The sequence below is a fragment of the Buteo buteo genome, chromosome 19 (genome assembly GCF_964188355.1).
Source record: "Buteo buteo chromosome 19, bButBut1.hap1.1, whole genome shotgun sequence".
Taxonomy (NCBI): Eukaryota; Metazoa; Chordata; class Aves; order Accipitriformes; family Accipitridae; genus Buteo; species Buteo buteo.
In genome coordinates, this window is record NC_134189.1 from 16696441 (window position 1) to 16724226 (window position 27786).

The 27786-nt window shown below is 36.3% G+C and overlaps 1 protein-coding gene across 13 annotated transcripts in view; it reads left to right on the plus strand.

The window, feature by feature from the left end:
- Window positions 1-27786, plus strand: part of PLEKHA5 (pleckstrin homology domain containing A5) — a 170128-nt gene that overhangs the window by 97852 nt on the left and 44490 nt on the right. For all 13 annotated transcript variants that reach the window (XR_012653600.1, XM_075051347.1, XM_075051345.1 and 10 more), the window contains 7 exons: window positions 4444-4527; window positions 5373-5493; window positions 11652-11756; window positions 13704-13776; window positions 17573-17673; window positions 18600-18715; window positions 26368-26835. Coding sequence is in view for 12 of the 13 variants with exons in the window: in XM_075051347.1 (XP_074907448.1) it covers window positions 4444-4527; window positions 5373-5493; window positions 11652-11756; window positions 13704-13776; window positions 17573-17673; window positions 18600-18715; window positions 26368-26835 (1068 nt within the window). In the remaining variant the exon portion in view is untranslated. The remainder of the gene's footprint in view (window positions 1-4443; window positions 4528-5372; window positions 5494-11651; window positions 11757-13703; window positions 13777-17572; window positions 17674-18599; window positions 18716-26367; window positions 26836-27786) is intronic.

Here is a 27786-nt window from a genome sequence, read left to right on the forward strand (position 1 = left end):
GAAGGCTTTTTTTTTAGTAGTCCTTGGATCACATTTGGCCATCAAAAAGATTTCTGTTGACTGTACGTTTAGTGAGTAGATTAAAACTATACAAGAACATTTTTTGAGGATGTCTAGAAAATAAGTAAAATAATCCTGTCTTCTAAAGAGATTAAGGGTCTTGAGGGAGGGAAAGGAGGAAAAGCGTAGATAAGAAGGCAAAAAACGTGAGTCAAATTCAAGGTTATTGTCAACTTCTAACCTGAACAAGAAAAACCCTTTTGCTCTGAGGGCTTGTCCATGTGCCAAAGCTAAGCTACGTGCCAAATGATTCCAAAGCTTGCAGTGTTCAGAGGAAAGGATTGGGAAGAAGTTTAAAAATTTTGAAGAAAAGAGGTCAAGTTAAGTTGGTATCAGTTGTCTTGCACTGAGATAGCTACAAATGGAACTTGTCCCTGCATGAGCTATTTTAGTGTGGTTAGGGTTTTGTGTTGTGGGGGGTGTTTTTATTTATTTATTGTTGGTTTGTTTTGGTTTGGTTCTGATCCTTTTATAGCAGGTCATTTTCCCAGGCCACTACTGGAATCAGGAACAGAATATTATCTTGATACATGCAAGAACTATGCTTTAATTTGCATTGAAATGCTTATCTCTCATGTCATCTTAGTCAGCTGTGTCGATTTCTGGAGCCCAACACATCCCAGTATCAAGTATTAATGAGGAATAATTTGTGCCATGTACTGAGTCTGCAGAGTATGCTCATGTATACTAATAAAATACACAGGGAATTTTTTCCATCTTTGGCTCTAGTGTTTATCATGCTATTAATACAGCCTAACTATGGATGCTAAAATAGTAACGGTCAGTTATATCCTTCAGTATAAGTGTGACAGTGTGTGTGTATAGTTACCCTGTATTCTCCAAACACGTTGATATGAAAAATTGATTGGAGAGAGAAGGAAGAAGGGTATTGTTTCTATGTACCTCTTGGAGGTTGTATCTCTACACAAGCAAAAAGTTAACACACTGGCTTCTAGCTGCCTGTGTCAAAGTGAATCACTCTTTACCACATAATAAAAGTACAGACACATAAATATGCAGAGTTGAAACTCTGAATTACACACTGGAGTTTGTATAAAATTGAAATTAAAGTTCTCAGTAAAAAAAACCAAAACAAAACAATTTTTGCTTTATTTCCCCTGAGATTTACTGATGAGATACGTATTATTATAGTGTAATATATGAAATACTAAGTGTGTTTGTGGACCTGGAAATTCATGGATATCTGAACAACTGTCTAAATTGGATGTTGAAGATTGTGAGTATCAAATTGTAGCTTGGCTTTAATGAAACCCTCTGTAGTCTGCAAGATGGAGTTTAAAACAAATGCCTTAACCTACTGTTATGTGGGAGGGTTATGATAATAATCATCAAGCTACTCTACAACTTACGCAAGTATTTTGAAGAGTCTTGTCAAAATATCGGCTAAATTAATGCCAAAAATGCAGTAATTCAGATGAGTAGTGAAAAAGTTTTCAAACGAAAGTATTTAAAATCTATTCATCCAGTAAGACATATTTACAGTTGTCACACTTCTTAGTTGTACAAACTGAATTTTCAGTGTTCACTCATGAGATTTTACTTGTGTCTAAGCTGAAGAGAAAGAAAAGGTTGTTCTTCCTTTGCCTCACCTTTTTAGAAGGAAGTGACTATAAAGGTCTCTCAAACTCTAGAAAGAAAGTATTGTATATCCCACAGGAGAGTGTTTCATGTCTACAATATTTTTTTGCCTTTTATGTTATGTCAGCTACACCTCTATACATCTTGACATCAGTGTGAGTAGTAAGGAAAACTGTATTTTGTCCAAAAATTTTTGGAATGCTGACTTGATATATGACTGAAGCCCGAAACAAAATATTCTTGAATAGATTTGTGTCAGTGCTGCTTCTCCTCTCTCTCTAATTTCCTCCCCCTTTCTGCTTTCCCTCCTGGTTTTGTATGACCTTCCCTTTACAACCTTTGAGTATGGGTCTCTTCCTGTGTCATTCCTGTGAGCCGCACGCACTGATACAAAATGTGCCATGTGCCTCCTCTGTAGGGGTCCTGAGCATAGATGGTCCTTGAGCAGAAGTCCTGATCCATTTATTGCTACATTTCTGGATGTCAGCTGATAGTGAACAAGATGGCAACATTTTGGCAAAGCTTGTGGAGTGCCAGCTCATCTCCATAATTATGGGTTTTTTTTCAGTTTGGTGTAAGAGTTTCTGAAATGTCAGAGGGAACAAAAAGGTTTTGGAACTGAAGAAAAAGAGGAATCACAGAAAACCCTGGATGCTTCCTCAGGAATGTTTTGAATTTTAATTCTCTTCAATCTGGGCCATTTTCACTTGAAAGGCTTTGTAGGACCATGGCAATTCGGAATGGCACAGATGTACTCTTTTCTGTCCCCTCATTGTAATGGATGTATTTCTGTAACAGAAGCTTCTTTAGAACCTAAACTTAGAATTCTGCTGAATTTAGTGTGAAGATAAAGTACCAGCATTTGCCAGCTCACTAGTTAAGCTCCATAACATGTCTAGCCATTTAGGTATTAGTAGGTTTTTAAAATCCCAGTAAAGAAAGTGCAAAGAATTGGGCTATCTTTCTAATCTTGTGCTTTAAGTTTATGCAGTGTTTTTCAACTATCCATTGACTGTGAAAGTAGTGTGAATATTTTTTATTAGGCTTTTGTTTGGAGGTAATTTTAAATTAGTAATGCTCCATAGTTGCAAAATCTTATGATCCAAAGGCATTTTCAAGAAACCTGGGGAATGTTAGTCTTTAAGTGTAGGTTGTTTTAAGAAGCAGGAAGGGTAGAGAGTGTAACATTTGCTGGATGAGCTGTGCTTCATAGTTTTGAAAGCTAAGAAGGTTAAATGAATAGGCAATAAAAGAAGTAGGTGTTTAAGGATAAAGTGCCATTCAAAGCTTTTGTTGTTCTGCACCTCTTGTGCTATCTTGCAACTACAGCACTTTTTTTTCTTCCAGGTTCTCTGTCCAGGAATGTCTTTCAGGGCTGAACTTGTGATAAGAAAGCCGTAGTGTTATATAAGATACCTTACATGAAAAAGATTATTATCACATATTCTTTGCAAAAGTAAATACTATCAAATGGATTTACTTTCTTTGTGACTTACAGTGCTGATTTCAGATACTGGTTTTCTTGCATTGTACACTTTTTTGTTTATAAATATTATTTAAAGTGTTAAAACCAGAACAGGTGAGTTTGTTTTGAAGCATGTGGGTTATATCCAAATAACGCATCTGCCTTGTATAATCATTTCCCTTTCTTAGTCTGATTTCTGCTTATATGCTTTTTAATCACTGAACCAGGTTTCAGTTTCGTCGGTGCACCTTTCCTGCTCCTTCCTGCATTTCAGGGCCAGAGAGTTCAGAGGGGGTTATGGCAGTTCAGCCACCCTTGCCTCTCCTCGTTGCGCAGTCTTGCCGCTGTGCCAGCTGGTAGCTCGTGCTCTCGGGTGTGCGCGTAGCATAACTGGGGCTGGGACCCTGCCGCCCGCATGGAGGCTGGGGGTAGAAAAGCCCCGGTCTGCAGCAGGCACAAGTTATAACTGATTGACATGCCTGGTAGGCAGTAAAGGCAATTCCTCCCCTTCTCTTCCTTCCCCTCTAGGGCTGGAGGGCTCAAGTCAAAACATTTCCTTCTTGAGTGGCAGCGGCTGCTAATTGTTGAATTTTGGCAATTTCTTCCAAATTGTCGGAGCTGCTGTGATCTAGCAACACGTGCGGTTCAGGGGAAGGAGATACTGCAAAGTGGGTGTGCGGGTGAGGGTGAAGCCCTCAGCTGGCAGACTCCCTGCCGCTTGAAGGTACTCCTGAGATGGCTGCAGGGCAGCAGCGTTAAAAAGTCACCAGCAAAAGTAGAACTGTGATTGCGGTGCATCACTCTTGTTCCAATCGCTGAATATTTATCTGTAATTATTGGAAAATTTTAAACTAGTAACTTCATGGTCTAAGCTAGAAGACAATTGCTTTTACGGTAGTGATATTTCATCCCTACAGAGCAGTTGCTTATGTCTTATGTTTAACTTGTCCCTGTCTAGCTGAAATCCTGTTTATGAATATATAAAGACTTAGCTGAAGTGAATTATTGGTGATCATATATGAACTAGTAACACACTTACTGCTCTAGTTCTTAAATTCGAACCCTGACCGACCCGTGCCAATGTTTCCCATCTCTTTCCAGAGTATTAATGAAGATTCTTTAATACTTGTTATCATTCTTTTTGTTAGTTTATATATATATGTATCTGTGTGTTGTGTACATGTACATTGTTATATGCTGTAATGAAACATTTGTAATTGTTTTCACTGGGCTGATATACTCAATGTACTGGATTTATATACTTGAGTTGGAAAATCAAAATATCATTGCCTAATAATTTCCTTATCTCTCTTCCACAGTCATAATGAACGAAAAGTAACGTGCAAACATCCAGTAACCGGACAGCCATCACAGGACAACTGTATTTTTGTTGTGAATGAACAGTAAGTGGCATCTATTTCAGTCTATAAAATACATGTTTTAAAACTTGTTAATATTGAAGTAAGATTCAGTGATTGCTAATTGCAGTATTTATTTTTTCCAAGTCAGATTAGCATGTATAAAGTTTTACTTGTTTAAATTATTTGAAATACTAATAAACTTGAAAGTAATATTAAATATTTAATACTAATTTTTAAGATAAAAACCATAGCCCAAATTAGTTATGTGATAGAAATGCACCGTGTTTATGCACTGTGTAAATTTCCACTTATCACTTTACTTATTCTGTAGTCAAGACGTTTTCTGTATCATTGGATAATAACTTGGTTTTGCTATCTTTGCATTGGTTTTGTAGAATACACAACAATATGAGAAGGTATGCATGGAAGTCATACCTGACCTCAAGATTTTACATGTGGCTGGGTATTGGGTGTCCTACTCACCACCACTGCTGCGACACATTATACAGTTGCTAGAGTGAAAACCATCAGAACGGCAATATGTGAAATTTCATAAACATGCATGTCCTCACTGAAGTGGGACAAAGCCATATGGGGTCTTCGGAGACCATTTCTTCCCATTTCCATGTCATGCTCATACCTGTCTTTTTTCCTCCCATCAACACCTTATGCAAATACAGAAATCCTATTTTAAAACAATGGCTTAAAATTCATCTATAATAGTTTTAAGTTTAAAACACAGTGCAGGTAACTTTACAATGAAGTGTGAATTGCTTTCAAATTGGAAAAGTAGGACACGGGCTGTATTAGGCTACATCTAGGGGTGTTTTTTAATAGCAGTTTGCACACACAGCATGTTCTAGTGCTATTACATATTCTATTTTCAGGACTGCTGCAGCAATGACATCTGAAGAAAAGAAGGAGCGACCAGTAAGCATGATATGTGAAGCAACTAACTATAATCTGACATCAGATTATGCTGCTCATCCAATGAGCCCTGTGGGCAGAGTAAGTATGTCCAAATTAAATTAAAATTAAGATCATTCTGTTATTCCACAAGGTACTAGACAGTGCTATATATTAGTATTTCATTGAAAAAGAGAAACAAAGCACATATTTTTTTCAGGGCACTTGGCTCCTTTCATGTTTAATTTGGAAACTGAAGTGTCTGAAACAAATTATCACTGAAGCTGTAATTTTTATCAGGTATATCGGATCTTATGACTTGCATGTACTTAAATTGTTTACAGAATCTGACCTTTCTAATCTGTGTGAACAGTAAAATGTTGAGTGACTGATCAAATATCTGAGTAAGCATTGTTCCAGAAATTGCTCAATCACAAATAATTGACTAGATTTCTCCAGGTAAAATAGAGTCCTGGTTTCCTAGAAAAATTTCTGGGAAAAGTCCTAGAGATTCCTAGGTCACCTTAATTTGTGTCCCACTTTCCCCATTCACCCAGCTTCTCAGAATGTTAAGGTAAATGCCTGGATGCTTATTGAGGTGATGCGTTCAATTACAATAATTTCTAAGTTTATTGGATAAAGCTGACGAGGCGGTGTGGTTTTTTTCCATTTTCTGGATAGCTTTCCTGGAAGGAAAGTGCGCTTGCTACAAAATTAAGAATTTCCTTAAGTTTACTTGGACAGCAAAATAACAACTTTGATCAGTGATGACAGACAAAAAGCCCTGTAATCTCTTCTACCCAGCAGTTAACATTTAAACAAGGAAAAAAACCCCATACTTTTGCTAGTCATTGAAAACTTTAACCCTGAGAAGGGCTTTTCAGCAGATTAATCCAACCTGCAAGAGAAAAATAAACTTTGGAAGGTGTTTTAACTGAGCAAATTCCTTAATTTCAGAAACTTGGATTGAAATAATTTATTTTCCATGTGGTAGGGAACATTGTAAGGTTACTTTAAGTACATTTTGGAAACATTTTTTTATTGTTTTAAATGTCTCAGTAGACAGGCAGAATCCTTGACCTACATCAGAAAATCGTTACTTAATGAGAAAATGTCTTGATCTATTAGTGTTGCTGCGGGGGGACGGGGGAAAGAGGAGTCACAGATAAATTATAAACAGTAACAAAATCCATCTCAACTTTCATATGATGATGCTTAAGTCCATGCAGGAAAGCCAGTTTAAAGCAAAACAAAACAAACTAGGAAAACCCCAAACAACAACAACAAAAACCAAACCCAGCTAAGCCCTAAAACAACCAAGCAAACAAAAAGCCCAAGACAGAGTTCTAATAGTGACATAGATTGCAATACTTGCACAGAAAATGAATTACAACAGAACTAGCTAGGAAGCACTCTTGGGTTAAATGAGGAAATGAACTACAATTTAGGAGCACATGTCTTACAAATATATTTTTCACACTCCTCTTTCAAAAGAGAAGTTTAAAGTGCCCTTTAGCATGTTTGTTTCATAGTGTTCTAGAAGGAAATCAAGAGTGCTATGGCCTGGTTATTGTAATTTCTTTACTTTCAATGATTAATGACACTTTAGCTTCCTGTGGAAAATACTATATTTTGAAAAAATAGACTTTTATTCTATTTTTCATTCCTCCTGTCTGTTCCAGTTATTTAAATGCACTTAAAATATTAATATGATTACTGTGACTGTATGTACAATTACTGTACATCAGTTTTCAAATGTAAATTTGTGTGAATTATTGCAACCCCATTTAAAAAGTTTTGTTTTCAGGAGATGAATGCTTGCAAAGTAGAACCACAGCTGATATTAGTCAGCATTTTCTGGTGGTTATTTAAAGCTAATGAGTTCAATTATTTTTAAAGATAACTATACAGAAATTGCCCACTGGTTGTACCTGGATACAATAACTGATTTTCTTCTATGCTTTTATTCGTATTTCCTAACAGTAGAACCTGAAATTCTTAGCTGTCTTATCAAACCTTTGAATATAATATGTAGAGTCTGTGTGTTTTGCAGCACAATAAGAGGAGTAAAATATTGATGAGGAAAGTAAATTACAGAGCAGAAGAATGCTTCATGTGGTTGCCACACCTGTTTTTTAGGTGTTTCTGTTTTCAGAGATAGCTCGTAAACACACCTAATATTGGAAGGTGATGAGGAATGGAAGAAAAGTTTGTGGTACAACTAAAGTTTCAGACAATTGAGGGGTATAGAAATAAGTTCTCCCTTTCTTTAATGTTAATTGATCTCAAATAGATACAGAACTTCTCTATTTTGTGGCTGAAAGACTCACTGGAGTTTAATGCTATATATACATAATGCTGGCCAACTAACACACTACAGCTCTGTTAAGTGCTGCTACTTCCCTATTAGCTTGAAGTGTATTTCTAAACTTCAAGCCACTAGCACAGACCTCTGACTGTGGAAAAAGATCTACATAGGCTTGAAATTGCTACAGAGGTATATATTTCCACCCCTCTTTTTAAAATTAAGAAGTTGTTTTTGTAGTTATCTTTTTATTTATTTTTTTTTTTCCCCCACTGTAAAAATCGCTACCTAGACAAATATGATTATACGTCCTGAAATGCATTCAGGGAATCAGCTTTTGAATGTGTAAAGTCTGTCATATTACCAGTCACACCCCACAGTTCATCTCCCCTGCTCTTTATTGCTGTCCTGATTATCAGCAGAATAAAGCTAAAAGTTTTCTCACAGTGAGTGGAATGGAGTGTTAGCCCAGTACAGCTGCTGCAGAGCTCATCATGTCTCCATTACAGCTAGGATGTTTCACATGGGTTATAAATATTGTTTGTTTATAGATATTTCATACAGTGCTTAAGCTAGTCCAGCCTTAAATGGCTAGTTTAGGTATAGCCATACATGTCTTCTCAGGATTCAGGTTAGCCAGAAATTTTGGAGTCACAGTCCTGAGATACATTAGCAAACAGCGTAGTGAACAGGAGCAGTGTGAAGGGCAGAGTATTGCTGCTCAGGGCTGAACGCCTGTACTGTGTTTTCATGGTTTATATTTGGATGAGTCCAGTAGTGCTCCTTGTGCATCTTACATTTTAGTCTTACCTAAAATAAATCCAGTTTGCTGTACTATGCAAACCAAAGCACAATAAGAGTGAATGATTGGGAGATTTGCTTCAAGAGCAACCTCCCGGTCCAAGCTAAAATGCTGAGGCAGAAACCCACTCAGCTCATGGAAAACTGCAACATTGGAAGGCACTGAAATTGCCGACAAAATTCAGAAGGCAGCATCATGTTGGTTTGTGGTTTGGAAGATAATGTAAGACTTGAAGAGTGGAAACATATTTTTAAACAGAACGTGAAAGTAACAAAGATTTAGATTTCCATTCTTTGAGTTTACATGCAGAAAACTTCCTTATCAGGAAGGTTCTCAACCCACGTTTTTCAAACGTAGACACAATAAGCTTAGTGTTAATTAATTACTTTTGTGCTAGTTCTGAAATTGGGAAGAAGCCTCTCAGAAATTCTGTGTCCTCTACCAGCTAAGCAGAGAGAAGAGCAGCTTGCAGAGCGATGAAGTGTGCAGGCCCAGCTACCGACTGGACTGTTGCCCAGAGTTCAAAACCCTGCCAGTGTTTGTTTTCTTCAGGTTTGGGAAAGAGTGACTATCACTGGCTGGACTTCCTGGCTTCTTTCTCAGTACTGGAACTGTACAGGGTCCCTCCTGTAGGTTCTGGATTTGGAGGCATGACAGTTGCTGGGACCGTTCCTTAGAATGGGTCAGATGGCACCAGATGTGACTGGGAGTTTGCTAGCTCCATTACCTTCTGCACCTTCCAGCGAGTAGTTAGGAGTTGGACCCTTCATTCACTATCCTCCTTTTCTCTTTGCCTTCTCCAGAAGCTGGAGCTGTGCAGTATGCCCTATATTTTTAGGGCTGTGGGGTAAATAGTTGAACCCTTCGATTTTATTTTTTTCCTTTCTTCCTGTTTCCCCAGTTTGAGATATATTAGGCATGTGCGTGAGAGAATACGGGATGGCCAGGGATCCCAGACATAACAAGAGCCGGAGGTGATCTAAAAAGTTTGAGTTTATGTATACACCTATGATATTTCAATATCCTAAAATACTCATTGTCTTAAGGCTCAAAATTTGTTGTGAACAGTTATTCTCTTTATGCAGTGTGTGGTAAAATAATCACGAGTCATCTGAAGTGTTCTCTGTATTAACTAAAATTAGAAAGCACTTGTGATGCTGTGTTTAATTAATGGAAGTTTGTATTCACAGTTGGTAAGATGTAACTCATTAAACTTAGCTGTGAGCTCAGTGAAAATGGAGTCAATATGGTTTATTATCAGACCTACCTAAGAGATACCTATCTAAAGTATCTGAATTTGTTGGTAGGCTTGGCATTAGTAGTACTTGTGGTTGGTTTTGTTTTCAGAAGCATCCTTAATGCATTAGCCATTTTATAAGCATAGGAAGTCTGGAACACTCTTGAGAGGTCTTGAACCTTTAATACCTAATATTAGAGCAACTATGAGTGTTATAAATTATTTCTGATTAAAATCTTGGCACAGTTCTTGTGTGATATGCCAATATAGTAGTCATACAGGTTAAATGACATAGATGTAGCTAACTTTATAATGTGCTCTGGTTTGTTATATAGGTTCCCTGTATATTCCCTTTTTTTACAGCTGGATGTCATAAGTCTCTTGGCTTCTTACAATCCTTTGTCCATTTTGTACTGGTAGAATTGTTCAGATGAAAATGTGAAAGATTTTTACTTTTACTTTTAATTAGGTTTCCAAACAGAGTTGAGTCAAATTTCTGTATCTCCAAGGGAAATTAAAAGCACTCTGATTGTTTTTATATTCCCTCCTGATTCTTTCAAAAAAGAAATACAAAACTACATTGTTTCATTGTGTTGTAGGCTTGAGGCAAACACACGTAGTATTTGTAATATTACGCTTTTTTGGCTAAGCTATGTTATATTCTTCAGTTAATGGCATCGTTGACAAAAGCTGCACATCATTTTAAATTGCAGTTTTCAGTTTATGATTTTTAACCTACTGTGGAATTCTCTCTGAAGCATGTATAAAACCCAACCCAGTTCTGTGATGTGTGTTGAGAGAATTTCCATAGAGAAACCCCATACCCTAATCTGCAACGAAAACCGAGTGTTTGATTAGCCTTCCTCCTTTAGGAACTTTGCATAACCTTATGATTAGTTTCAGTAGTAGAGATGGGGAAGCTGAAGCACAGGATTATATTGTCTCAGTTCAGATGGTGGATTTGGAGCAGAGCCATGAACACAGCTTAAACTTATTTGAACTTTACTTCCGTTGCAGAGTGGGATACTTTGCTGTATCACATTGCATGCTCTCTGAGGCACCAGTTCTTACAGAATGTAAAACACGAACGTTCAGCTCAGTTGCAGAACAAACTTTCTAAATGTAGGCGGGAAAGAATGAAGTGTGAATTGGCAAAGCACTGCATGTTTCTTTATGCCTTTTCCTATTTCTCTTGGTTACTCGAGTAGAAGGCTAAAATGTAAAATGGCTTATTTATCTTACTTCTCTTAATCATCTGTGATCATGGTGTAGCTGTAAGGTTCTAAAAAGCATAAGCAACAGCAGATATAAGTAAGCACTGGAGTTTCAGGGCAAACGTTTCAAAGTAGGCCTTAGTGCAAGCAGGTAAAATAATGAATACTCAAACCAGCCAAGGGATCACAGAGCAAAGGGTTCTTGAGAGGGAAGAAAGAATAAAAAAAATTTAGTGTATGTTAGAAAAGGGGGAGTTATATCTTGTTGAAATCTGAACATGTTTGCATATATTAGGCCAGTGTTGGAAGCAGGAAAGAGTAGCATTTTCTTGCCCAGGTGATGGAATTTTTCATAATTAATAATAGTTCTGTTAGTTTTACTTCTCTTTCTACAGCTTGGTAGGCTACCTACCTTATAAGAAGGTCAGATATGTATTTTGTTGGTTTTTCTTGTTTAAAAAAAAAAATAGCTTTACATACTTGTCTTGGGATTTGTCTTTAAATTTTCTGCAGAGGAAAAGAAAGAAATGCTGAAGCCAGCAGAACCATCATAATAATTATTTATCTAAAAAGGCAATACAGTTTGTATTCTGCAGTGCCCCAGAGGAACATGTGTAAGAAAAAGATCTTAAAGAAAAGGTGTTATGATTTTTCAACAGATATTGATGTCATGTTTTCTTTAACCTGTTCAATTCAATTTAGACATCACGATCTTCAAAAAAGGTTCATAATTTTGGAAAGAGATCAAATTCAATAAAGAGAAATCCTAATGCACCAGTTGTCAGACGTGGTTGGCTCTACAAACAGGTACTCTTCCCCTCTTCACCCCCCCCCCCCCTTTTTTTTTTTTGTTTTTTTTCGGTAAAGTGTATAATGTACAAAAACCAATCATTGGCATAAATACAATGATAGCAATATCAGAGTGAAACTATAAACTGTGAGGAACTGACACATGGTATTTTAATTAATTAGCTATTTATTGGATAACATTCTGATACCAATGAGTAAGGGCACCAGACAAGTGCAGAACATTGATATATTTCTGTCTAAAATACACAAAGAGCTTGAAAAATCTAGGCAGATGTTTTTAGTAAATAGCTGAATTAATTTCAGGCATGCTGAGGTGATGGGACAAGGATACTAAGCCCAGCATACTGTTTTTTTAAATTCTGAAGTTTCTTTTGGTAGGCTGTATCTCTTAATGTTTTTTTGAAAAAGTAAGTATTTTCAATAACCACGACATTCTGTCATTTTTCTACTAATTTTTAAGTCCGGAGTCAACTCTCTTTTTGAAGATGTTTACTGTGAACATACTGTTACCATATTATGTCATAATCACAATAAAGAGGAAACAATAATTAGTAAATCCACTGATACAGAAAGGATGTACTTTAAAATAGGAAAGAATTTAAAATATGAGAAGCACACAGTCATTTTGTGTGCGCCTCTTCTATGTCTGAAGAAGGCCAAAAGATCATTCCTAGCTTGTCTAATTGCTGGCAGAATTTTTACACGTGGCTGCGTAGAAACCTGCTGGTGGTTTTGAGTGATGGGATAAATGTGACGTTGCATAACAGCCTCTTCAGAAAGTCCGTCTGAGGGTTTGTGATAATCCTTTATACTGAAGAAGTTTGGGTATTTTCACAGCATACAGTTGATTTTTATGGCCAGTGTCCTCTGGGCCAGGGGTTCAGCATCCTAATCCACTACAGAGTCAGTGACCTTGTCAGTGAGGTGAGGAAGGCAGCCTCCCCTCCTGGTGTCTGCCTTTCCAGCTGGGACATAGGAGCTGACTGCTATAGGCAGTGCTTCCAGACTTCATTAGTGGTTGTTAAACCACTCTGAGGTCCTCAGAAGGAAGGTGCTATAAAGTGTTTAGTTATTCTGTTTATGAAAATGTTTGTAGCAAAAGGATGTTTTTAACTTTTTCTGAATAATATTTCCTAGCTAATGCTTGCTTCACCCTTTCTTCTCCCACCTTCAGCTCACTTTCCTCACCCCAAAAAGACCAGAGCTTGAAATATGATGCTAAAAATTATGCTGAATCTTCTCAAAAAAAATCCCCAAAGAACCCCAAAAACAAATCCACCCCACCCCACAGTTTTTCATTATAGAATCCCTCTTCTTGGTTGTCACAAAACCTATTTCCTACAGGAATATTGATAATTCACATGTACTTTTCTTCTTGGAACAGATTAACATATTTATTAAATCTGATTCTACTAGGATGTGCGTGCTGCAATGCCCTGGCTTATTTACACTGCAGTAGCGGTGGCAGTCTTTCATTCTGAGTTGTGCAGTGTAAATTGGTTATAAGCATAAAAGAAAATGAAATTGCTTTATGAATAAACTTTATTTGGGAAAGACATTTCCTCTAGATATGAGTGGTAGTAGAAGATGAAGCTCAGCAGAGAGTTTCTTCAGAAAACAAAGGATGATGTACCCCAATTACTACCTTGCTCTTTTCTTTTTTAAAAAAAAAGTATACTTTTTTTGGTTAACTGTAGAATGTAGTCTCTAGCATGCTAAAATAATCGGCTCCTGTTCTTGAATCATGTCAACTTTAGGCTTCCTGGGCTATGATCTTTGTTTGCAGTGTCAAGTAGGTGATGAAAAGTCAAAGATACTTAAAATATCTTAGCCAAGAAAATGAACTACTAGCACATACCACAGTTATGTATTACCTGGTTTACTTTATGAACTATTGCTGTTAACAGTTTGAAAATTCTTACTTGATCACTTTGATTAATACAGGATAGCACTGGAATGAAGTTGTGGAAGAAACGGTGGTTTGTGCTCTCAGATCTGTGTCTCTTCTATTACAGAGGTAAGTTCCACTCAGGAGAGCTTTGTTTGCTAGTTTTACTGGAAGCAGATAAATTTTGACACACGACTCAAATGTAAGAAAGAAGAAGCTGCTACTTAATTTAATGGATTAAAGTAGTTGTATAGCTGTCAATATACAGGCCTGCTACTTTTATCTTTTTTTTTTTTTTTTTTTTTTCCTCCTTTCTTAATTACCAATTTCACATAATTGCTTCCTGCTTGTCAGGTATGCTCAAAGGGCAAACCCATTCACAGCCACCTCTTTTATTAAATTCTGTATCGTAGTTTTCTCACTATTTCTGTTGCTAGGAACTAGATATGCCAGGTTAAATCTGATTTTTCATGCAAACTAAGTAACTGAAATGGGGATAGGAAAGGGATAGTGCAGAGGAGCTGAAACTCTGCCTTTGGAATGATAAAGAGAATATATATGCCTTTTGGGAATCTAATCAGTGTTCATGAATACTTATAAAGTGAAATGTTGTCTAATTCCATATCAGTAGAAGTCTCTGCTGTATTTGGAACAAAGAAATCTGTTAGTACCCTTATGTAGCTACATCAGACTTATTTTACATGGGAAAAATTAGCTGCTTATAATTCTAGTCTGGAGATATGTACGTTAGAAAACTGATTCCTTCACCATTACAGATTATTAAGTGTAGTGCTCCTGAGGGGATAAGCAAATGGGATTTGTGCATATGGCAATGTATTCAATCCTGAAATAAGGTGTACAACCATAATAGTTTAAAGGAGGCTATGAGCAAAGAACATTGTAAATCATGGCAAAATAGAGGAAGATAAACAGTTAAGGCCATCTACAGCCTTAACTACAGATGAAGGATAAGAAAGGGTTTCAGTTTAGGATGAGACTTTAGAACTGGTAGAAGCGATGTTGATGCTGGTGATGCTGAGAGCAGTGACTGATGACTTTAAAATGCTGTTCTGTTAAAGTGCAGCATGGTTCTAATCTAATCAAGACAAATCAGGTCATGAAACATAAAAGCTGTAACTGTTTAACTGTTTTAGTTAACAAATTCTGAATTATTGAAATATAATCATTAGGCTTTGTTTCTTTACCCCAAGAAGTATAGATGTTGGGTAAACCACTGCTGAGTCAAAATTAGGGTATAATTTCAATCATGGAGAAATTGATTGTGATACAGTTACACTGCATTTAATTAAGTGGTCATTATATACTGTGTGCTTCTATAGGGTTTTCTTTTTTAAACAGGTCTTCAGGCTCTGCCTTCCAAAGGGTCTAAAGACAATGCTGCTTTGTAGCTGCCTTAAGAACAAATTAAATTGACTTAAAGCACTGCACATGAAGTATCTCAAAATAAAACAAAAAGCAATAAGCAAAACCAACAACAAATAAAATAAATCGAAACAGCTCTATAATCTTACTTTTTCATTTCTACATGTTAGTGTGCCAAATAAGCTGAAATACAAGCAGAATAGTCTAAACTGTTTACATGATAAACTTAGCTTTTAGCTATCACTCACTTAACAGAAAGCAGTTAAAGCAGATAAACTGTAATTAAACATGTATAGTGATAGTCTTAAAGGTATTAGAAATTACTACTAAAATATAAAAAACTTGCGCTCTAAAACATGTGCTTTTACATTTTTGTTAATTCCGTCTCGGATGTTGAAAAAATGGGAAGGGGGGAGCCATGCACTTATTCCCAGATCACAAACAGTGTTTCTGTTTGTGTGATTGTGGTTGTTGGGGTTTTGGGGGGTGGTTTTTTGGTTTTGTTAGCAAATCTTACTGAACTTTTACAGTTGTGTTACAATGTTAGCAGCTTAAATCTAATTTATAGATGAAAAGAAAAATGATTTCATTGTATTTTTTTGGAGCTTAGAGAATACTGTTTTTCTGTTTCACAGAGGGATAAAAGACTGCCTGCTTTCATATCGGAAAGTTATTGTTGCAACAAATAAAAGATCTTAGAGCTAGACAGAAGATCTGCTATTTTTCTCTTGTATTATTCATACACAGCATACAAGTAAAGATGGGTATGGTACAGTGTAATGTGTAGATAAAAGCTAGTCTGATTGGAAACACATTTTTAAAATCTGGAAATGGAATGTAGCAGTATGTCTTTAACAGAGACTAAAGTCCTCCAGACATGCAGGTGTTCAGTGGAAGAAAAATGCTTAATGCTTTTATATGGCACTAGTGGGTGTGACTTAGTAATAAGTCAAAGTGTAACCTAGCAGAAGAAGGGAATTTTCCCCCCAAAACAGCAGTCCAGATAAAGTGAACCCCAACATTTGCTATGCATTCTGGGACAGGGAAAAAAAGGCAGATTTTTTTCATGTGTGGGACTAGCAAGGAGTAAATAATTGAGAGGGAAAGGTGGGATGGATTCAGGCTTACTTATGAGTACAGTTGAGTACCTGAAAGTAAATCCACTCCCTTCATTTCTTTTCTACCTTTTAATCAGAATAATTTTATGGTCAGTTCTCCAATTAAATTACTATCCAAGAAAGCGTAATTTTTACATCTAACATGTCATGTAATACTAAAATGGCTCAGCAGAGCTTTCCCCATATGAATAACTTAAATGAAAGTTGTGGCTTTTCAGAATTTAGTGAGAAAATGAGAACTGGGAAAAGACCTGTAAATCCGTGTATGAGAGGGAGTTCTTTTGTGCTGTTTACATGTATTTTAATTGTAGCTATTAATTTTCCATGCTTGAAACTTTGGAATATCTATGTTTTCATCTTAATTTCATAGATACATGGTCATTTGTTGTGGGCAGTATCTTCAACTAAGGGAAGTGTTATGGGGGACAGTGTCCTAAGATACTGGTTGTAAATAGAAGTTCTGTATCTGAAATAGAATTAAGATTGACTTTGTGAATTGCATCCAATTATTCCTTTATTGAAGTATAATTGAATTAAAGAGCTGGTTGTGGTTCCCAATTAAAATGTCAACTTATTATTACAATGTATTGTTCTAAAATTTTATGTAAAACAAGGTTCTGGAAAAAGGGTGTTTGTTTGGGGAGAGAGTTTGTATTTTACAAATTATCTGAAACATATGCATTCTTACAAATCGAATGTAACTGAGTGTAAACTCTTCATGGGAATTATAAAAACTTGTAGCTCGATATGCCCAATATCATAAGAAGAATGTGCAAATTTTCTCTGAGGCCAACAATCAGAAGCAGTATTTTAAAATACTTCTGCTCTCATAGGTATTTGCAATTTTTACTGAGCAGGCAATAGATAGCAAGTATTGTTCTTGTCACTGAATTTAGAGGCTTGACTTCCATCTGCTTTTCAGTTTTGAACTCATATGCAGGTGAGCACTGATCCCCAGAAAGCTCTAGGCATATCCACTCATGGTGTTTTGCATAAGGCAGATTCCATAAGGTAGCTCACGTGCTTCAACTTTTGCAAACTAGCACACTCAGGGGCGGAGGGGGCAGGTTATGTTTGTCCATCTTGGGAAAAAGTCAAAGGTGGCCATTTTCAGGTGGCTGAGATTTCACGGTGCTTAGCAGGTTTTTGGGGGCACACACTTGTGCGGTACACGTCCCGTGGCGTGCGTTGGCAGAGGGGGGCTGCACAATTGCTCTTGGGGTCTGCACCCTTCTGAGACTCTGTACAGGCACCTGCATAACAAATCAGTCGGGCTTTCGGATTCTCTGGTGCATTTTCTTCTGAGGTAAACTTCTTGGTAGTAGTCTTGTGTTGTTAAATACAGAGTTTCACTGAAGTGTCTGAATACAAGTATTATGTGTCAAAACACTTTGTTTCTCTAATCAAAGACTATTTATTCACAGATGAGAAAGAAGAAGGAATACTAGGTAGCATCCTTCTACCTAGTTTTCAGATATCTGTCCTTTCTGCTGAGGACCATATTAACCGCAAATATGCCTTCAAGGTAAGGGAATCAATTTTTCAGTTTAATTTTATGTCTGAAAGCACAATAGCCTAGTGATCAGAACTCATTTTACTGAGTAGTTATGCAAAAAAGGATTGACAAACAGCTTCTGAGACTGATTTTTGCATGATACAATAGCAGAGGATACAGGTATTTAGCCTGATGTAACTATAGAGATAACTATCAGAGTGAGAAAATGGATGAATATCACTTATTAGTAGTCTTTGATTTTTAGTTCATGGATCTTAAATACTGTGTGTTGGTTTAGAATTGTAGATGCATCTGCAGCTGGACTTATCCCACTAATTAAAGCTCTTTAGATACAAAGTATCTTTACATATAAATAAAAATAAGGTTTTATTATCAATTGAATCATAATATTACATGAATCATTGTTAGGAGTGTTTCACAGCTAATGTTTTTAATCATGATATAAATCACTCTGCTAAATATTTTCTCTTGACTTTTTGTTGTTGTTGTTGTTGTTTTATGAGCTCCTTTTGGCTCTTCTTTTGGCCTCCTAAGCAACACATCGTTTATTGACTATGGTAAGTACAAATTAAAACTTACTGTATCATTCAGACTGCAAAAATCTATGCCAAAATCTTATTTATAATAATTAATATAATTTACATTAATGGTTAGTCAAGATAGTTTTTAATAGATTGAAGAAATTTAAGGTTTTTTTATTGAGCGTACTAATGAAGAAGCAGCTATGATTGAAAATTGTAGGGAAATATTTTGAAAATGTGAATGCAGTGACAGACAAACATTGAAGTGTTCCTTCTGATGTTTTTTCTGATAATATTATTTGCAGAAATCTTATTATAGAAAACATTAGTGTGAGTATACGGTAACATTATTTGCCTCTTTTCTTTTACAGGATCTTATATTTTTATTGCAATGACCATGTCATTTCCAATCAGGCAGCTCATCCAAACATGAGGACCTATTATTTCTGCACAGATACAGGGAAGGAAATGGAGCTGTGGATGAAAGCCATGACAGATGCAGCACTTGTGCAGACAGAACCTGTGAAAAGGTAGTGTGGATTGACAAAACAGTGGCACACTGTATTTCTTTTTCATATTTAGTTTGATTTATTTAAATGAAAGAGTTTACCTTAGAATAGAATGTAAGTTGGCTGAAGTAATTTCTCCTTATATTGAAGACCCCTTACTAATTTAACAACATTGCATAAAATTTTGAAGTGGTAAAAATAGACTAAGTTCTGTTCTGAATATGAATGCCTTGAGTGTAAAGGGCTAGAAGAAAAAAAAAAAAGACTGTTTCCTTTAGCCAGCAGTATCAAAAGAAGTCCAATGACAAAATACCATGTGCAGGCATGCTTGTCTTCCCCTGCCCTCCTGACTGAATAGCAATAGCAGCTCAACTGGTGGTAGTCTTTGGCTTAAAGCTGTCTAAGTCTCAAATTCACAACTGTAGTTTCTGGCTAAATTAAACAGTTGTGCCTATGGGCAACCTGTGGGGAGCAATTCTTGTTCATCATTAAGCTGTCATCAAATTTATACTTACATAATCTGGAGCCTTATCCTTTATGTATCCATGTGTTGACAAAGAAAAGCGAGTTATTACTGGAAGCCTTGTGTTCTCAGAAACTGAATATTGTCTGCTGCTGTCTACCCAGTAAGAATAGTTTTCTCTCTGAATGTGGTCCCTTGGGTCAGCTCCATGGCATCTATAATGGAAACCTCATCAGTTGAAAATTTAGAAGCTTCTCATTATTGATGGCACAGAAGTTATTGCTGATGGCTGCTGTCACTTGATCTATTCTGCACTCTGTTAGTTCTTGCTACACTGGAGCTAAATGAATGGCAGCAATGCTGAGAAATTTTAAGTTTTTTAAAAAAAAAAAAAAAAAATCGCATAGACACAGGTACCAAAGAAGGAGAAGGTACAATTTTTGCAGAAAAGTAAGCACATTCAACTTGTTAAATTACAAGCAATCTTTCTGAATTTTGCCTTGCTAATGCAAGTCATTCCTCTTAACTTGTTCCTGGCATTTCTATATCCCATGTTCCAGTATGGTGCTGGCAGAAGCATAAAATGGAATGCAGAATGATTAAACACTTTTAATATTACATGTTTTAATGTTTTGTGAGCTTCTTAGTCAAACATAATAAAGCTTTTACTTACACCAATCTACAGGACATTCAGAAGGCTAACAGTAAATGAGAACACTTTTAAATTTGCACCTGTGCAACTTTTTAGTGACTAATCTTAAACAAAAGGTTGAAATCTTAGCTTTCATCTCCAAGATCCTTTAAATATAGAGACAGTATATGAAGTATTTAATTCTCTGCATTGGACAGCATAGCAAAATAGCTTAACAGAAAAAAATACGTTGTTCTCTGTACTTTGAAAAAATAACACATGTGCTTCAAGGTCTCAGGGGTCATGTGTGTTTTTCCCAAAATTACTGAAAATAAAATATTTCAGCTTATAGAAAGGAGGAGTGGTAGGTCCAATTACCATAATGAAATTTGATCTTATTATGTATGATTTCATATTATATATGAAGATTTTATGTTTTTTGTCTTCTGTAACCCTTCTCATGTTTGGGAACAGTCGATATTATGGGAAAGGGAAGAGCAAAGTGAATTTGAGCATAAGCAAGTAGACACTTAATAGCATTTACACCTTTTACTTCCTCTGTTCAGAGCTTTTAAGAGATTGCTCTTAAAAGAATGAAGTTACTTTACAAAATAAAATGTTTCATTTAGCTTAGTGAATAATAAACTTAATCTGAAAAATCAGTTTTGATTTGCATTGTAAGTGTATTGCAGTTAGCTGTGGTAGCTTACAGATGGCGAAATGATTAAACCAAATCAGACCCACTTAACTTCTAACAAAATCATGTATTGATTGTATAAGCGCTTCATAGGGGGAATAATACTCAAGTGAGTCATTCTGACTCTCTTTTTGAGCCAGTGAAATGACCTTCATTTGATATTTGCAATTCTGTGAAGATTGAACGTTTGAAGAGGACATCTTTGTAGTAGAAAAAAAATTAGTGTGAAAAAAGTGCATCTCCGTTTGACAGAGCCTCCTTAATAAGTGTCATCTTCATAGTCTCTCCCAGAATAGTCAATGCTCTATAGAAGATACTTAGTAAATTATATAGACAGATGTTACGTTATTACTTGTGACATTTCTTTTACCATAAGAAGCAATCTAAAATGTTTATGTAAACATCAACTCTTTTGCGGGGTTCATTAATACAGCTGTACAGTCACGTTAGCTGCCTCAGAGCCTATGAAGACACGTCGTGAGCTCCACTGCAAGCGGGTCGTCCTTCTAGGCTGCAGTGCCGTGGCAGCTATAATAAGATGGATGTGCAGTCCACTGCCACAAAGGGTGTTCCAGCTCCTGGAATGCTTGGCCGTGCATTCCTACCCCCTTCTGTCAGCTGCATTGATGTCTGCCTATTTCAGGTGTTTGGCAGCGTATAGGCAAACAGTGGGGAGTCCCAATCCAGCTGAACTTATTTTACACCTTTCATGCAGCTATACATGCACCTGTGATCTGCCTTGCATTGCTTTTGGTGCTTATCTTACTCCTTGGTGAATCTGTAGCACACTAAATGGGTAGAAAAGCACTTGGCAGCAAAAGCAGTAGTTTTCTGCCTGGACATCACAGGCAGAATGGACGTGCCAACAGCCAAAACAAGTGTCAGAAAAGCAACAAGAAAAGTGACTTATGTTACACCATCTTGTTGTTTTAATTCAGGCGAGAAACCTCAGGATGAAACAGAAGTAGATGTGACCTCTATTAAAAGTTTGTTAGTAGTCTTGAAATAATTACTTCAGAGAAAATAACACTTCAAGACCAGTGAAGTCTAAAAGACTTTTGTGTCTGTTAGCTATAATAAGGAAGAAAATCCTTCAGACATCTGTTTTCTAAAGAATCCATCTTTTGGCTATCAAACCAGTTCTTAAAATGAACCATGTAGCAGGATATGATCTTATCCAGAAGAAATACTGTTTCTTCCCTGTAAAAATCTGTTAACTATTAAGTATTGTATTACCTCATCTCTAAGTAGCCTAAAGTTTGGCATGCACATAGCTCTAAGCATAAATGATTTTGGTTCAGTCAAATTCAGCCAGTACCTTTGTTTCTCACTTCTGTTTTTTCTAGACGTTCTAACATTGTACTGAATACAGTTTTCTAACAGACTAGATACTTACGATACAATAGCTAGAGTCATTAAGAACTTACTTCCTTAAATATCTATGCAAGCTGGTGTTGAACCACTCTGAAGTGCTTATTAATATAAAAAGCCCAATGATAAGTCAGAGTTTTTACAGTATAGTTCTTTAAATCTAGAAGTCAAGGTACTTCACTGCTTATGATACTCTGGAAAGCCAAACCCAACAGTCTGTTAAATTGAATGTTTCAGCTTTAAATAATTTCAGAGCTACAATTTGTATCTTTCTTTTTCTGAGTATGTGAGTTCCTTCGAGAGAAAAGACAAAAGGAATATTTAAAACACTAAGCTGGGCGGGGCGTGGGGGGGTTGCCTGGTTTTCCATAAAATATTCTTACTTTCAACATCTAGTTAGCAACATAATACAGAAATGAGATACTGAGGTGAGAAAATAAAAATGTAACCATTTCTTTTAGAACTGATCTGCAGTCACAGCAGAACAACTCCTTACTGATGTATAACTGCAGGGAAGAACAAATATTATCTGGTCCTATTGACTTAACTGTAATTACTCCTTTCTAAACATTTTTGTTTTAATTTTACTTAGATAGTAAATTCAAGTTTAATAATGTACTGAGAGACCTATCAAAATAATTAAACACAAATACTTTAGTCAGTGAGGCACTATTTAAGCCTATGACTCAAAATATGATCTCAAACCTCTCTGAATTAGCAAAACATCTTACTCCATGTTGTATCACTGCAGACCACAGTTAAGTTGTATCTATGAGTACTGATTGCTTGCTTGTGTTTGTAGATGCTAATATCCAACAACATACTGATTTATCATTTTTACCCTAAATGCTGATTTCTCTACTCTCCCATGTTTAAGAGCATCATTTTTCTGTCCTTTCACTGTCAGCTGTGTGTGCTAAAGCCTTTGTTTCTTCTGAGTGATGCAGCATGTACTAAGAAAAGATATTTTACTTTTTTTTCCTCCTCCTAGTGTAGCTACTTTCCCTGAACAGCATAAGCTAAGCTGCCAAAAAAGCGCTTGTTAGCATAGCGACATCCACAGTGGGGGTTTGCTGATGTTGCTGGGTTTGGAAAAAATGGCTTTTTCTTTTCAAATGCCTCTGCCTGGCTTTATTAAATCACAGTCCTCATGTCCATCTGAAACTTAATTACATGCCTCCTGCCCAACCCTTTCAGAATTATTTTGTTTATATAAACCAGCAGAAAATAGTACTTTTCCTGCATTACTCTTCCATACATATTATTCCTGTTTGGCTGTAGAGAACTATAAATTGCATTCAGTATATGCTGAAAGTGCTCATTCGCTTCGTCTTTTCCCTCTTCCGTCCTCAAAATACCCTGCAAGTATTGTTGAATATGTTTTTGAGAGCTAAATATAAATATGGAGCCAAATATAAATATGGATTTATGTTTCTTATGTTTACCTATTAGTTTCTGATAATTCTTTTCCATTTGGATCCTTTGCTGTGGGAAGAGGTCTCTTGCTCACACTGGGTTGACTGATTTGAAGCACAAAGTTCAAGGAGAGCCCAGAAGTCTATTTGAAAGTCAGTCATTCAGCCTCTACACCATCGCAAAGAATGTCAAATATAAATGCTTGGCTCTGCTGTGTATAACCATAGTAATGAGTGATACAGCATAAAGATTGCATGGAAAAACAACTCTGTGATTTTGGAGTTTGTTGGTTTTTAATTAAGACAGACAGTGGAAAGTAGTATGATAGTGTGAATCAAACACTGTGCCAAGTCTTGCCACATATCTGATGAATGCCCTTAGAGATGCCACCCTCCCTCTGCACCACAGATTTTTCCATCTGTAAAATGGCAACTGCTTCTCTGCTGTAAAGTACCTTGAGAAAAGATTGACATAAAAAGCTATATAAGGGAGGAGGTGGTACTATTAAGGCATGTTGCATATATTAATGCCCATGTTTAGGATTATTTGCAAAGTAGTCCTTACATTTATTTGTAAACTCTTGAGCGCTGGCTGAAAACTGAATTTTTAACACCCTTTTTTGACTTGCTAGTTGTGGGAAATGGAGTTTTCCATTCGCTTTCCTGTTTAGGGAATTCCGTTGGTTTGTGGTAGAACACTGGGTATTTCTGAGGTGGGAGGGAGGAGGTGACCCAGTCTTTTTCCATAACCTTGAGAAGGAACCTAGGCAGAAATGTTTGGTCTTGGGAACAGTTTAAAGTCTCGGGGGGGAATAAAAACAAAACACCTCACTTAAATTGTAGTACGAGACAATCATAGCATTTCTTTGCTGATACTTGGAAATTATAGAAAAGGTGATGTAGGTATAACAGTTCCACCACATGTCCTTCCCCATAAAATTCTACATAAAACCTGGTTCTACATAGGGATTTTCTTTCTCTGAAAGTTATGGTTGGCAGAAATATTACCCTTTCCTTTCTGCTAGCAGGAAACATCAGATATATCTAACCTCTGCATTTAATAGTGATGTATGAGAAAAAATATTGTGTTTAAAAATAATGCTGATGCATATAGCCAAGGAGACATTCATGTTGGATTATTGGTAGGAATGTTTCCATTTGCAATATGTTTGAAATGTGTGTGTACGCTTTCACATCGGCAGCTCAGGAATAATCACTGAAAGAAAAGGACTATTTTGAGCTACTTATATTAATAGAGTGAATTTTGGAGGACTTCTATAACATTATGAAGTATCAAGAAGAGATTGGGATCATCACAACTATGTCAGGAAGAGGCATGGGGAAAAGAGTCACACCCCTTGTTAACATGCAAAGTGCATGAGCATTTCATTCTAACTCAGGCACAGTACGCAGAGGACATTGATGTCTTGCTGTTTCTGACTGATACATTTGAAATGGTGAACTTGTCAAGAAGGAGTCTCTTGATTCCTTTCACATCATGCAGAATTCATAGCAAGAGTAGGGCGGTAATGAGAGGTGCATTTGAAATTAAGTGTCCAGTACTATTAGCAGTGGGTAGTATTTTATAAGGACCTTAACAGTTTTCAGTCCTTTATGTATTTGCTGGGGTTCTGTCATAAATAGTTGGTGGCCTGTTGGGAATTCGTGGCTTAAATAATCTGTTGGGGAAGTGTAGACTTGTTGGACATTTAAGCCTGCTGTTTGAGATGGGGTAAGCAAAATGCTTACAGCTATATGTAGTTTGTCTACTTGGAATTAGAGTATTTTTCAGAGGAAGGGTTATACTTGTGCTCTTGGTCAGCTGTGTATGTGATGGCCTTTTTACACATGGATTAGGCATTTGAACTAGACACAGTTATAAAGCTGAATAATACATTTTCAAAAAAGATGCCAAACAGTGTGAAAGGTTAATTTGACATCATCTTAAAATAAAGAATTGTTCTTGCTTTGGTTTTATACAGAGATGTATTCTTAAAGAATTAAGATTCTTCTTTCCTCCCATACCAAAAAAATGTTGATCAAAACATTTTATGGTTTGGGTTGTTTTGGGGTTTTTTTTTCTAGTAAACTGAAAAGAAAAAAAAAGTCACTATCTGAGCTGGATGTTCAGTTTATGTCCCAGTACAGAAAATGATACAGCTTCTTGACACTTTGAAATTTTAAAAAGAAGATAGCTAATAGAACTGCATACACTGAGTACTTGTGTAAGTACTGTAGAGCAGTAACTGTTCTAAAAATATCATTATTTTTGTGTTACAGTTCCCTAAGTCAGCAGCTATTTTCTCCCTTAAAGTTAGAGAAGCCACAGTTATTTTCCACAAAATGTGTGCCAGCCAAAGTGATAACATACCAGCAAAACCTAATTGATGCCCATGACCATGAAAAGTTGTTTGCTTTCTTTAAAGGAGCTCATTATATGTTAAATTCAGCAGTATTGTGAATCACAAGCTGGTCAGCAATGTAATCTGGTACCATTTTTAAAGATGGCTTTAGAAATCATCTGAATTTCAGGCTGTTGACATCTGGAAGCTGTAGCGCTTGGAAAGCTACTGAATATTTTTATTGTTGAATGTCCAGCCCTCCAGGAACTGAACATCCTATTTTTCAGACTCTGGCTTTATTTCTTCTTGTGCACATCTTTTCTAGGGGGTTAACTGGAATTTAGCTTAAAAAATTTACCCTATGTTGTAAATTCTTTTAAAATAGCAAAGAAATAGAGAAGTGTGGAAGAAAAAACACTTATACTCGCCAACCAAAAAACCCCCCAAACTAACCAAACAAAAAATAAAAAACACCAAACAAAACCCAAAAACCAAACCAAACACCACCACGACCCCCCAAACCAAACCAAACCAAAGCCCAAAACCACAACAAAAAAAAAACAACCCTGTCCTTGATTATTGTGAAAATATGTCCTAGATTTTTCTCTCAAAGACAAGATATAAGTGTAAAATATCTGGACGGGGATTCACTGAAATAAACCTGATAAACACCCAGTATATTCACTTGTCATTTTTTACTATTTTTAAATGAATGTTTTGTTGATATTATAGCTTGTCATATATTCCTTTCCAGAGTAGAGAAGTTAACCACTGAAAATACATCACCTCGAGAGGCAAATAATATTGCAAACCATCGGGTGCTAATTAAGCCAGAGGCACAAAATAACCAGAAAAACAAGGAGGTGAACAAAAATGAGGAGAAGAAAGCTTTGGAAGCTGAAAAATACGGATTCCAGAAAGTTGGGCAAGATAAACCACTAACGAAAATTAACAGTGTAAAGCTAAATCCTTTGGGATCCGAATACAGGACTTTACCCATAAGCACGATTCATGCTGGACACTTTAGACCAGTTCATTTAAATGGGTCTGAGAATAAAGCTGTTGGTGTTGTCCTGGCAGACGCTGGAGATGGAGGTCAGCACAGTGTGGTCCAGTCACATATGGAGTCTGAACGAGTTATGCAGAGAACTAATTCAATGCTGCAGTTGGAACAATGGATTAAAATACAAAGAGGAAAAGGACAAGAGGAGGAAACAAGAGGGTAAGTACTATGTAATATTTTTTTTTAGTAGGCTTTCTAGCAAATACTAAGACATGTATCCTGGTGAGGTTCCTTTAGGTTTTGGTCTATATTACATAAATATATAGTTCATTGTTCTCTGTAAGAAGTGCCTGGATGACTGCTCAGAACAGATTTATTAAAGTTTTACTTTTATTAACATTTGAGTGATTATTAATAAATTAAACTAGATTAATAACTTAATAAATAAAAATGGCCAGAAACCCTTTTTGGGTGTTAGAAATTTCTCTATCCCAGCAGAGAGGTGTCATCAATCATAACAATTTTTTTTCCTCTTAAAATCTGTTCTTGAAATTGCCCTGTCTTCTGCATTTTTGTTCACAAATTCTTGTAATAATACTTTATTTAAAATTCTTTAAAAATATTCCAGGGATCTTTTAAACTTTAAACAAGCATTAATTGAAGAGAGAGAGACAAGCTTTACCTAAGAGTAAGTCATAGAAATCTAACTAACTTGATGCTTAAAGCTTCTCTTCTCATGAAATTAAACATCTCCCAGTTCTAATATTAAGTTCCAATGCTTATTCATGAAGCTTTAAAATTATGTATGAATGATTGACAATATTGAATCTTGTGCCGACAGCAATTTCTCTGTCTGACAAAAGTGTAGGTACGTTGCTTCCAGGATGGCTTACAGACAAGCAGTTCTAGAAGTAAAATATAAAAGTTTTCAATATTACATTAGATAGGAAGTATGGAGATGCTATCACAGGAGGTATTTTGAAGAGCTGGAAATTAGGGAGTTTGTGTATGGATAGATGACAGAGCAGAGCTTAAGATAGAACCCAGTTCAGAAAATGTGTTTTCTGCAAATTTCAAAATATGGCGGTTGGGGGCTTTTCAGTTTTTGCCAAAACTTGAAAAATTTACATTAGTTTGACTTACAGTTGCCAATATTGGTTGAACATTTCC